The sequence below is a fragment of the Eublepharis macularius genome, chromosome 1, assembly GCF_028583425.1.
Source record: "Eublepharis macularius isolate TG4126 chromosome 1, MPM_Emac_v1.0, whole genome shotgun sequence".
Lineage (NCBI taxonomy): Eukaryota > Metazoa > Chordata > Lepidosauria > Squamata > Eublepharidae > Eublepharis > Eublepharis macularius.
In genome coordinates, this window is record NC_072790.1 from 81328310 (window position 1) to 81341811 (window position 13502).

The 13502-nt window shown below is 41.9% G+C and overlaps 1 protein-coding gene across 2 annotated transcripts in view; it reads left to right on the forward strand.

Moving 5' to 3' along the window:
- Window positions 1–13502, forward strand: part of ORC3 (origin recognition complex subunit 3) — a 78750-nt gene that overhangs the window by 4332 nt on the left and 60916 nt on the right. For both annotated transcript variants that reach the window (XM_054984624.1, XM_054984632.1), the window contains exons 3-4: window positions 2862–2959; window positions 9265–9409. In XM_054984624.1, coding sequence (XP_054840599.1) covers window positions 2862–2959; window positions 9265–9409 — 243 coding nt within the window. The remainder of the gene's footprint in view (window positions 1–2861; window positions 2960–9264; window positions 9410–13502) is intronic.

The following is a 13502-nucleotide window of genomic DNA, read 5'->3' on the forward strand; positions in this document are numbered from 1 at the left end:
TGTGTCTGTTACTTTCTAGTTTCAGTTGCCCCAATTTAATATAATTTTTCTACCCTCTTTTCTCATTTGTTGTAGTGTTTAAGTAGCTTATAGCCTCTGTTTTATGTCATAAATGAGAACTTCCCCCCGCCCCAGGGGAAATGGCCATTTAAACTTTTTCTGCCACTTGCAAGTGGCAGGGCCCTTTAAACGGCCCACCCCCAACCCCCCACTTACCTTCCCTCTGATGCTGTGGTGATGGAGGCTTCCTCCGCTGCCCTGCAGGCCCACGCAGCAGCAGAGGAGACAGAAAATGTGTTTTTGGCCTTCTCCTCTGCTGGACGGGCCTGCAGGGCAGCAAAGGAGGCCTCTACCACCCCAGCATCAGAGGGAAGGTAAGTGGGGTGGGGGGTGGGGCTGGGGGCTCAGGTTTGGGCCATTTCCTGCTGGAAAGGGGCATTTAAACCCCATGTACTGGTTTGTAACTGGCCCAGTTCCGTGCCAGTTCATGGAAACGCCACGAATGCCATGGTTCGTTTTTTTTCTGGTTCGTGCCCATGTCTAGTTCTGACTGGACAGAAGGAATGTACTTAATAGCAGAATCCAGCAGTTTGCTCTGCAGATGGATCTCATTTTTTAAAGCTGTCTTACGCTTGGTGAACAGTGAGAAGGTGTTACTTCACTGCAACTGTAGAGAGGCAACCATAAATGATTAAGCAGGACTTCTGCTTTTCTTAAGGAAATTTTATATGGCTTGCTCATTACTGTTACACTGTTTTTACTCTACCTAGATCCTGTTAATTTGAGTTTTAAAAAAATTACCAGGGGTCAGAGGAGTTGGTGACAAATTTTAAATGTCTCTTTGAAAACAATGCCATATCTCAAGAAATGGAAAGCAATACACCTTGCGATACATCCTACAAGTAATTTCCCACCCTAAATACAGATGTTTAATTTCTGAAAAATTTGAAGCCATGAAGGAAAAAAGGGGAAGTTTTGGAGTGGGTGGGGGTGGGATGAAATATGTCATTCTTATCAAGCTTAAGCACTTTTTTATGCTTTAACATTAAATGTATCATTTATAGTTTAGCTTGTAAACTTGTACTGTTTGGCATATATATGAAAGTTACAGGTATATGCCTTAGTGTCTCCGAGCAAAATTTCAAATACACTCAATACTTAAGAGGGCAAGAGCAGCAAACTGCTGCAGCCATTTGTATATTAGCTTTTTTGTCACTTGAGAAGTAGGGAGAAAAATAAGGTGGGAAAAACTAGTAAAGAAAAATGTCTGTGTTTTTGGACAGAAATAATTGTATACAGTCATAATAGTGATGGCATATTTGTGTACTTATTTAACCTTTATCACACTGAAAATCTTGAACTGTTCAATAGTTCATGCACATTAGAGAGTACTAAGTATATAGAATGTGACATTAGAGAATACTAAATATATAGAACGTGTATTCTCTAATGTCACATTCTATGTAACATTAAGTCTTAAGTCTAAATAACATTAGTCACATTTAAACAATGGATCGATCCAGCTAGCTTGTTTACTGCATCTTGGCCAATTCTCCTCCATATTTAAACTGCCATTCCACATGGCCTTTGTCCATTCAGATCCCATGATCCCACGCATAGTCTTTTTGGTAGTCAAAGGGGACCCTTCTCCCTTCCCAGTGGAAAAATTGGTTGGATCCAACTCAACAGTCACATGTTAGAAAATACATTGTATACTTCCAAAGCAAAGTATACAAAAGAATTGTCATTCTCTAATGCTACTGATTGTCTTCCATAACAATCTTCATACTATACTTTCTGAGTGAGTAAAATCTGTACATTTATGTATAAGGTGGTAGAGGAATGTAGGGTGAATTTTCTGGGGGATAGGTGAATGTTGGCTTGCTGCCTGCTCATTATTTCAAGGAACGGTTTCTTATGTGCTTGGCCGTTTTATAATTTATGTGTTATTTAATGTTTATATTGCTGCAAAATTTTATTATATTGTTCATTTTAAAATGTGATCCACTCTGAGCCCACTTGCCAGGAGAACCGAATAGAAATCAAATTAAATAAATAAATAATCAGGTAGTAAACTGTAGTGTTCATTTTCAAGAAGAGATGCATCATAGCTGTATAAGCCTTTGAGAGTTTAAAGCTCCTTTCTTCATATACCATTATCAAAAGAAGGGAGCTCTGACTCTCAAAAGCTTATACTATGGAAAGCTTGTTGATCTCTAACATGCCACTGGACTCAAATCCTGCTGTTTTACTGCAGACAAACACAGCTACGTACCTGAAACTAGCTGAGCTGCAACATTCTGCACCAACTGGAGCTAACTTTGAGGGGAGGCCTATAGTAGAGTTCATTACATGTCACCTTGATGTTACCGTGGGGTGGATCCAGGTGGCCAGATTGATCAAGACAAGGCAGAGTACTTACATTTGGTAAACTGAGTTGGGAGAAAGTGTTTTTTGCAGCTGCACTTGCTTCTTCGACTGTAAAGTATAACCCCCTAGGCTCTTAACTGAGGTAGCAGCTGCAGGGGTCACACCTTGGACTTTTGCACTGAGCCTTTGAGGGAAGGTTTGCTTTCAGGGTTGGAGATTTGGTCTGAACTATGGACTGTTATCTTCTCAAGGCAAGTGTGAAGTGTAAGTGGCTTACAAATTCAAACTAAAATAAATAAAACTCCACGTAATGTCTTCTCCCCTTAAGGAAAAGGTAGGGAAAGGCATCTGCTAGTTTGTATAACAGCAGAAAAGAGGCTGGTAGTATTTCATGTATTTGGACAGCCATTTGTGGGTGATTTTTTCCTGCAGATTTTCTCCTGGCAGCACCTGCAACACTCTGTTGATTTGTATTTCACTTGTTTTTCTAGCTGACTATTTTTCTGAAGGTAATAATGACTCAGAGGACAGTGAGCTACGATTTGATACTTGTCAGTTGTTATGGAAACGGATTAAATCTGAAACAGAGGTGAGTGCTGCTGCTTTTAATGCTAACCATGCAACTGACTTTATCAGTGTGGTCTTGGAAATGTTCTGTGTAAAACTTAATAAAAAATTTCATTTTTAAAAAATTTGTTGGGTGAAGCAGCACTTACCTTATCCTGTGGTTCCTATGTGCTATCTGTTGGGGGTTATACACCTATAATCTGTGAGGAACAGACTTGTGCAAGAAGGGAAACAGCTGATTGAGAGGTCCTAGTGGTACTTATTCTACAGCTCAGAGAGCCACGTTTGCAATTACTGGCAACCACGAGTCACGTGATTACTTTGTGCTCTGTGTATCACCCCCCCAATCACACATACAGTCATGTAACTTTTAATATTAAATATTTAACTATAACCTTTCTGATTTCCAGAATGCCTCCAAGCATGTAGGGTTGTCACTGCTGCTGAACTTTAGCCCGCCATTGTATATCCGGAGTGAAGGGGGAAAGGGTTTCCCTCTCTACTTTGGTCTCTTCTCAGCATGAAGCACAGCAGCTCAGGCAAGAGAATGAGATTGCCAAGGTGCTCAGAGGAGAGCAAGCTAGTCTTGGAGAAAGGGGAGTAAAACTATCACTGCCATGCTGTGGCCAGCTTGCTCTTTTTTCTGGGTGTCAGTCATGGTAGTGGCTTTACTGTCTCTTCTCTGTGGCTAGCTCCTCTTGACAGCCCCCATGGAGGTGGGCTGAGTGCAAGGAGGCTGGAGAGAAGTGTGTTTTGGGGGGGAACTGCTATTGAAGAGGATGGACCCTTTACTCTCATCCTTGGTATAAGGACTGTAGTTCAAGAGAGGCTTGCAGTTTACCTCTCCTCGATTCCCTCTGATGTTTCAAGGTGGGAACCACTCCTTAAAATCCTTCCTGGAACATGAACTGGATGCCATACTGGGAAATGTTGCTTAGAAGAGACACTGATGGAACAACAAAAAATCAGATGTGACTCACGAGCGATTGAGTATCACTGCCCTAGAGCAATTATTGTATGTGTTTTGGGTGAGGGGGTTTGGGTAAGTGTGAGCAAGTGATTCTCTTAGTAATATTTAGGAACAAACTTGGAAGGTTTGTGAAAAAAATTGATTGCAAGAAGGTGTCATGCTGGATAAGACCAGTGATGCAGCATCTTGTTTCACAGAGTGGCACTAGCTACCTAGCTGCCCCTGAGGACCTATAATATGCCATAGTGTCCAAGGCCTTTCCCGTGTGTTGTCTCCTAGCATCGGCATTGGTTTACTCCCTCTGGATGTAGAGGGTCCTTTTAGTCTTCATGGCCAGTAACTTAATGGATTTATCCTTCAGGAATGTGTCTAATCTCCTTTTAAAGCCATCTGTGTTAATGGCCATCACAATGTGTATAGGCAGTGAATTCCACAGTTTAGTTACCTGAGTTGGAGAACTCCCTTTGGTCCATTTTGGATCTGTTGCTGAACAGTTGCTGAACATAGCATCTGGATGCCTTTTAGTTTTACGGGAGAAAAAGTTTATCCAATTGCCTCATAATTTTATAAACCTCTTTCATGTCTCTACAAAGTAATCATTTTTCTAAATTGGAAAGCCTCAGACTTTTTACAGTAAAGGTGCTCTAACATTGAGCTATCCACTACAACCTCCAGTTTTTCTCAGTCACTGTTTCTTTGCTCAGATGTCATCAGCATGTTTAAAGTTAGAATTTTAAGTTCAAATGTATATCACCTTACACTTGGGAGTCCACTGGTATGGAGGCTGATGTTTAGCTCTTCGGCATGCTACTGTGGCTCTTCCCCAGTGGAGTACTGGCCATGTTTCAAGACAAGGCCTTTGCCTCATGAAACTTGTGTTGACAACTGGTTCTCTCCTTGAACCAGCCTCCATCGGAGGAGTGGGTAAATTATGAGCCTCCAAGGTGCAGGCTTCATACCAAGCATGGAGGAAATACAGTACTTTGGGTTGATGACAAGTGTGCATATAGCATTGCCGCCTATGGGTGAAGGCCGTAGGGAGAGTGCGCGGCGCGGGACAAAGCAGACATACACAGAACTGGAGCAAACAAGGCCACAACTTTATTAAAACAGCGAGTAAGGAGTATTGGCATAGCATCTGGATCAGATCCCAGCATCGGGTGACCTGCCTGTCAGCCGATGAACCACATCCCCCTCGGACTCCAGGCCAAGGGAGGAAACCAGGAGTGGCATGAAGGGGGAGATCACCTGGTGTACACCCCTTGGTGACTCCCATGCCACCTGGGAGTGGCGTGCCCCTCACCACTCACCCCCAAGACTCCATAAGGGAGTCCCCTTAATGGGGGGCCTGAGCGCACAGGCCCCAGCCTCCCCAACAAATGGGATCTGATCCAATGCCCACCGCAAAAGTTGTGACAAGAAACAACTAAAATTAGGGAGAGGAGGGAGGGTGATCGTCCGAGGGCAAGAGAAGGCCGGCGCAGACTGGAGGCAAGGCAGGGAGGTGGCGCAATTTATACCTCCCTGCTGGACCAGAGGGAAGACCGCATGACTGCGGTCCAACGCCGGCCCCGCCCCTTGCAACGAATCCGGGCGCCCATGATTGGGCGCCCGCGATTCAAAGCAATTGGTTGCGGGCCCCGCTGGGAGTCGGAAGGACGCCTGCGACCAGGAAGCCCGTTGCGAGTCTCCCGGCTGGCCCTGTCGGCGGCAAAACGGGCCCCCGGTAAGTCGGGGGGGCCTCGCCTTCTGTGAGTCACCAGCTGAGCACAATTAGGTTAGAAGAGTAATAATTTCAAATTTGAGTTCTTTGAGAACCCTCATGAGCATTTCTTCTAGACCAAGTCACTAGTTTGTAAATTTTGCCTTTAGCCCTAAAGCTCTTGTCACCGTAATTTGACTCAGTTCCAGGGTGGATAAAAATCAATGATTTTTTTAAAAATTTTTTTTAAAAAATCAGATTTTTTTTATTTAAATCGGATTTTTTAAAATAAAATGCTTTTTGAGGAAAATATATTGCCATCCAAAGGTTATTCCAACATGAAATAAAGATTAGTTTTTAATTATGTAGAATAAGGCTGTATATGTTTAATTTTTTTGGTAAATAAATTCCATTAATCCATTCACAATGTCATGCTCTTCCAGAGGTTTTTGTAAGATTATTGGGCAGTTTCTCTGCCTACAAGATATTATCACAGATGCTTGGTTTTGCAGTTCTCAAAACTGAATGTGTGTCAGCTCAGCAGAGATCACATGCCTCTTCTTCACAGCGAAAATGTTATAACATGAACAGAGTTGAGAAAAAGACCTTAAAGACAATGCTGCAAATGTATCCAAGATGAGAAGAAATTTAGAAGAGCAGGAAGGGAATACAAAGCTAATAACATATGGTTGCAGTGCTCATTTGCTGCACCTCTTAGCCAAAGACTTGAGTGTTCCAGAAATAAAGACTAATGTTGTTGAAATTGCTAAATACTTCCGTAACAATCATTTTGCTGCAGCAGCTCTGAAAAGGATGGGTGGAACCAAGCTAACGCTCCCACAAGATGTTAGATGGAACTCTGTGGTGGACTGTTTTGAGCAGTATATCAAGAACCGGCCTATTCTGATGACAGTTTGTGAACAATCTTCATCTACTTGCATATTAAAGTTATACCAGCAAGAATTAGTCTTTATGTAGAAAACTATGATTTAAATCAAGCCTTACTGACTAGCGATTTAAATCGTGATTTAAATCAGTTTGATTTAAATCAAATCCACCCTGCTCAGTTCTCTAGGTGCATTCTGAAAATGGTAGTTCTGGTATAGACACATTTTTAGCAGTGAAAACAGACACAAAGAATTCATTCCATTTCTCTATCATCACTCTCCTGCCCCCCCCCCCCCGCCCCCCTTAGGCTTTTTGTGTTAAACTTAAGACAAAAAATAAGCTGACTTTAATGCCATTGTGGTCACTGTTTTCAGTTAATGTAGCATCATCTACATCTTGCACCAGGTCTCAAGTGAACTCTGAACTAAGTACAGGGCTCTACCACTCTAGCTGGCTCTGTGACCAACTGTTCTAATGCAGCCATTTATGTTATTAGAAACTTTGTCTCTAAAGCATAACTTGGGCACACGTTGACCAAGTGTGAGGATAGCTGAATAACCCATTAGTACTGAACAACATTTTCCACTTTAGCCACTTCTCTTATTTCCTCCTCTGTCTTGAAATCATCCTCACAGTTGTGATCATTTGGATGATAGAATGCCCCTACTTTTAAGTTACATTTAGCACCTGGTGTCTCTACCTGTAGTTATTTGAAATTTTGCTTGGTTGAGGATTTCCTAAACTCCTCTGCATCTTCATATTTATAACATCTTGGTGGTAGCATAACAGTCATATTTCTTGAAAGCTCCTTGTTGAAATTAGCAGAATATATAGAAGTAAAAAATAGGTGGGGAAAGCAGGTACAAGCAAATATATGGAAAAAGCAAAATGGGGATGGATCCAAAGGTGTTATTCCCAAATACTAGCAATTCTGTTAGTGCAAGGGGGATGTTTATTGATTCTCCCCTTTCACTGCAACCCCTGTTTTGACCTCATGCTGTTTGTGAGAATCTCCTGAGCCAGAAACAGAATAGTAGAGAGTTCAATGGGCTGTAGCAGGAGAGAAAAAGCAATAAAGCCTCGTTCTGCTCACATACTTGGAATCTAGCCCATTATGTATAGAAACCTGCCAAATGATATTTGATTTAACTGTTCTTCCAGAACATACACATTGTGTTTTGTAAACTTTAAGGGAAGTGGATATTCTAGAAGTGGTAGGGCTTCTGCCTCTTTGAGATCTCCTCAATAGGCAAAGCTTGAAGGGCTGTGTGGTTTTTCCCTACTATTATTCCTGCTGCATAGAAAGGGGCAAAATCTTGTTAACAATGCAGTTGGGTGCTTAGTTCATTATTCATTGTTTCACTGCAAAGTTCTCTTTGAGACATCATGGAATTTCAGTCCAATTTGTAATCAAAGCAGGTAGAAATATATTAATTCCTTAGCACAAAATAACCTAATGCCCAGGTACATTAATCAAGTGACTTTAATATCAACAAGCTGAGTGCTCTTAGTCTTTGAGTGACTGTTACACCAGGTACACCAGGGAGGTTGACACACCCAGTCTTTAGAATGTCACTGCCCTTCAAAGATCTTGTAATTAAATGTACTTTTATATGGACTGACACATAAAATGAAACAAAGTTTTCATTGTAGTTGTCATCCAAGATTATCCATCCATTGGGAGATCGAAGACGTTTCTGAAAACAGGTAGATTATTGCTTGGTGTATGTAGGTGGGAGTATGGGCTCTTTATCGTGGTGCAGATTCCTGTTCAATATTGTATCATACACATTATGTTTTGTAAACTTTAAGGGAAATGGCTATTCTAGAAGTTGTAGGGCTTCTGCCTTCTGCCTCTATAGCAGCATTCAAGGTAGCATGAAGCCATTCATGTTACCTGACCATGGGCTTATAGCTGACAAGATAGCTTTTCCTGATGCTCTTTGTGCTGTTGCCACAAAATGGATCTTACAGGGTCAGTTCTTAATCTGTTACTTATTTTGTTACCTGTCTGCTGGGGGAGCATTCAAATATACTGGAATTTGAGATATCATTGCAATCTAGTTAAGAAAGAAGCTGATGTTGAATTTGTCTCCTCAAACTTTCTAAGGGGATTAAATCTATGTCCTTTTTGGGGATTTGTCTCTCCTGCTTTTTTCCCTACCATAACTAAATATTTCTCTCTTTGAGTATCTGGTTTTTAAAGGCCCAGTATAACTTATTGGACAAAACACATAAACAGAGATGAAGTGACATATTGTCGAAGGCTTTCACGGCTGGAGAATGATGGTTGTTTTGGATTTTCCGGGCTGTATTGCCGTGGTCTTGGCATTGTAGTTCCTGACGTTTCGCCAGCAGCTGTGACTGGCATCTTCAGAGGTGTAGCACTGAAAGACAGGGATCTCTCAGTGTCAAACTGAGTGTCAAACTTTCGGTGCTACACCTCTGAAGATGCCAGTCACAGCTGCTGGCGAAACGTCAGGAACTAAAATGCCAAGACCTCGGCGATACAGCCCGGAAAATCCAAAACAACCAACAGAGATGAAGTGACTGTGAATTGTTGACATTTGATTAAAACATCTAGGGAAACTAGGAAAGCATTTATTTCAGCCACACGATAAATTATCTCTCTGTAAACAATTGTGTGGTAAACCAAACAGTTACATGTAATTGCTCATTGATGTTTTAGGGTGTTTAAAAATACACTGAAGAATACATATATATCATCTCTTGGTTGTCTAACTAAACGTTCTGCATATTTTTATAGCAGTTGCAAGAGGACTTGAATAAAAAACTATATGATAATCTCATAAGTTTTTTGAGACAATCTCATTCGGATTTCAAGGAGAAGAAAACAGAATGGGCTTGTCGAATGAAGTCAAGTGAAATTCCTGCTGCTGCTCTTGTTCTAGGTAATACTGCTTTTTTAACATATGTGACGTGACTATGGTCTCAATTCTAATGTGAGGTAAAAAATAACTGAATGGAATCCTCATTGGAGCCAGGTACTATGAGAGTCAAAAATAGAGAGGGTCACATTAGATGAAGTAATAACAAGTCTGGCTATGTATGCCCAGAACTGCCTAACTCACACTGACGGAGGGAAGCGAGGAGTTTTCATTTTGACAAAGCAGACAGGCAGGCTGTGGGGAGTGAAGTTTTTCTGGCCCATGAATTTTCTTCTATAGCTTAGCTCAATATTTGAAGTGACCTTGGCTGGGAGAAGAGTGTTTAGGAGAAGGACTGCAAGGAGGTTAATAGGGATCTGCACTTCTCATCTACATATTTATTTGCTGTTAAAATTGTCCATTCCCTTTTCTATGTCACTGAGGTAAATATATTTAAACAAATGCTCCTATTATCTTATCCAGTTTGTTTCCGTTTCAAGTAGTAAGTAGTCTTGACTTATCTGCTGTTTTTGCCCATACAGTACAGCGCATGGTGAGAGCATCTTGTGTGTTTGTCCATAAGCAACAGGTGGCAGTGTTGCATTACTAAAAAAAACACAGGTTTTTCTCACTTAAGTAAAAAAGTAGGGCTGGGTATGAAAGTAGAGAAGATCCTTAGCCTACAGCAAGTAGATCTGATCATACTTTAATTGCCTTTAACAAATGCTGTACTTTATATAAGCATTACTATGGATTTCACAGCTATTGTGGTAACATATCCCATGTCTATTTTTAAAGATGGAAAATAAATCTTGATATTTTAATTTTTGGCAGACCTTAATGCTTAGATGAATCGATATAATCGAGTAAAAAGATTCCTCCAGTTAATCTGGATGCTGATGAGTACTTACAAATCTATGGGTGGTGAGCATCATTCTTAGAGGAAGCTTTTGTCCTGTCTTGCCCATGGGAGAGACTGCCTCTTTTAAGGCTGTGTCTATTAACAGTACATGTACACATTATCTGAAGATAAAGAACGGTTTTTTTCATATGCAAATTTATGCAGATTTGATTGATTACAGTCAAAGGTTCCTCGGTTCCTCTGAAAATGACAATCAGTTGGAACTGGCTCATCATCAAAGGTGTCATCATCGGTTCCATGCACCGCCAGAACCCATACAAGTGGTTCTCCATCCTAAGACACATCCACAGGTCCCTAAAGTGGGGGCTTGACAAACAGAACCTCTTAGTTGGTGCCTCATTTGGTTCTTCACTGATATAAATCTTGATCAACACAGATGCCTCTCTGTAGGGCTGGGGGAGTTGTTCTGGGACAACCCAGTTAAGGGGAGCAAGGTTCCCTCAAGAATCACCCATGCATATCAGCCTCCTCAAATGCAATAAGGTACGATCTGAAGACTTTGGTTTGCCTAGTAGAGGGCAAGAATGTACAGATATGCATGGACAATAGTACTGCCATGCATTACTTAAACAGATGGGGGATACAGCCTCCCTAGCTCTCTCCCAGGAATCCTCAGTAATATGGGAATGGGTTATCCAACATCAAATCAGTCTCTTTACCGTATATATAGCAAGAAAGGACAGTGTTCTGGCAGATGCTCTGAGTCAGTCCAAAACTCAGAATCACAAATGGTCTATTCACAGGGAGTTCCTCTGCCCTATTTTTGCAAAGTAGGAGCATCTGACCATAGACCTATTTGCCAAATACCTCAACAGGAACTGTGCAGGGTATTGCTTAAGGGCAGGGAAGGTAAAGGCCTCTTTCAGTGACTCCTTTCAGATTCATTGGCCAGGCACTCTCCTGTAAGCATCATCCACCCCCCGCCCTCCTCTGATGATGCTAACACTCAGCAAGATATGGGGAGGTTCTGCAGCAATCGCAATAGTCCCTCACTGGCTGAGGCAGGCCTGATTTGCCACTCTGTTTCAAATGGCGCAGGGCAGAATCCACCATTTTCTCCTAACTCCAGACCTGCTGCAGGATAACGTGGTTCTCCACCATGATCTGGGCACTCTAAAACTGAAGCCTGGTTCGTCTGTTCTCTGGACTAGCTTTTTCTTCCCTGATTCAAAAGATCCTGTTAGAGGCTAGGAAACCATTCACCAGGAAATCATATCTAGCCAAATGGAAAAGATTTTCTCTTTGGGCCAAAGACGACAATCTGAACTCTGTCTCTGCCTCATTGCCTTCCATTTTACACAATTTGGTCCAGTTAAATTTATTTATTTATTTATTAGATTAGATTTTTAGTCGGACTTCCTGTTTGGGATCCATGGAGGTCTAACGCAGCTCCACTTGCGGAGCTGACCGGACTGCCGTTTTAACCGGCCGGCGGGGTGAAAATAGCCCGCAGCCGACTGCTCTCAGGCGGAGAGCAGGCAAAGAACGCTCAAGACCCTAGGGTGAGCTAGATCTCGGACGAGGGGGGGCTCTACACAACGGGTCCCCTCCCGATCCTTGAGGTCCCACCTTGCGACGGGTCGGCTATAATCTCTGCGGCAGTTTTGGGGCCAATTCGGCTGGCATAAGACCTACATACCCAAGCATCGATTGGGGGAAGAAGCTGAGAGGAGAACTTAAAATCGAAACAGCGATTACAACCCGAGAAAAGTGAAGAGAAGGTAAAGATCATTATCTTCTGAGACGGGACAGATTGATAAAAACAGAGAGGAAAAAGAGTAGATTTTTAAACTGCAACAGACTAGTGAAAAGGAGGGGAAGACTCGGCAGGAATTGAATTTAAAAAGAGACTAAGTTTAAAGAAGTTATTAAAGAAATGGGACTATTGTTTTGAATACCTGTGGCTTTGGAGCTGTGAGAAAAAGACACCATCGCGAGATCTGCTGTGGGAAGACGGGAGACAGGAAGTGCGTAATAACAATAGAGTGGCTGGAGAGAAGCGGCCCTTGCTGGAGGGCAGGAAGTAGGGAATCGCCATTTTTGAAAGGGGAAGGGTCGCGGCTTCAGCGGAAGAGGAAGTAGGCCATCTTGGATTACAAAATCATAGAGAAACCATAGAGAAAAGACGCCCGACATTTTGGACTCTTTAAAATTTAATTTCTATAAGAAGACCGGGACATTTAAAATAGAAAAACGTTAAATTTTACGCCACGGAGTTAAGGAAGAGAGCGGATTCGTGGGAGCGAGCTAAAGCAAGCCCCACGATGTCAAAAAAAGAGTGGCAATCGGCAATAGAAAACCTGGATAAAAACCTGGACAAAAAACTTTTAGATATGATTAAAGAACTTAAGGACACGAAATTGGAGCTGATAAAAGAGGTTAAAGAGGTTACACAGACAGTAAAATCGGAGCTGTCAGAAGTGAAAAAAGGTATGGAAACAATACGAAGTGAATTACAAGGAACGCAGCAGAGAGTTAAAACAGTAGAAGACGCGATGGAGAATTTAGCAGACACGCAACAAACAGAGATGAGATTGGTGAAGGGGAGAATGTCAGTTGCAGAAACTAAACATATGGAGAAGCAGCTACGTTTTCGTGGCTTGCCAGAAGTGGAAGGAAAGTCAGCGCAAGAACAGATGACTGAGGTGTTGGCTGAGTACCTGGGGAAGGAGGAGGAGGAAGTTGTGGCTATCCTAGATGTGGCATACCGTGTGAATTCGAGAATAGCAACCCAGAGGAAACTACCAAGAGATGTGATTGTGCAGTTTACAACACGAAATATGAAAGAGAGGATTGTGACAAAACAGTTTCAAGATCCATTGGAGATTGATGGCAAGACGATTATTATAATGAAGGAACTGCCCAGATCAGTGTTACTGGACCAGAAAAAATATAAAGTGCTAATTCAGATTTTGAAGGACATGAAAATCAGGTACAGATGGGAGTTACCGGAAGGAGTGTCCTTTGAGTTTGGAGGGGCCAAAAAACGCATCAGATCTGAGCGAGAGATGGAGCGATTTATTAAGGACAATGAAAAAGACTTACCAACAAGATCATGAGTATGGAGTGTAAAGTATTATCTTGGAATGTAAATGGACTAAACTCACCGAATAAGAGGAAAAATACTTTTCACTGGCTACTAAAACAAAAATGTGACATTGTTTGTTTGCAAGAGACCCATATCAGAAAGCAGGA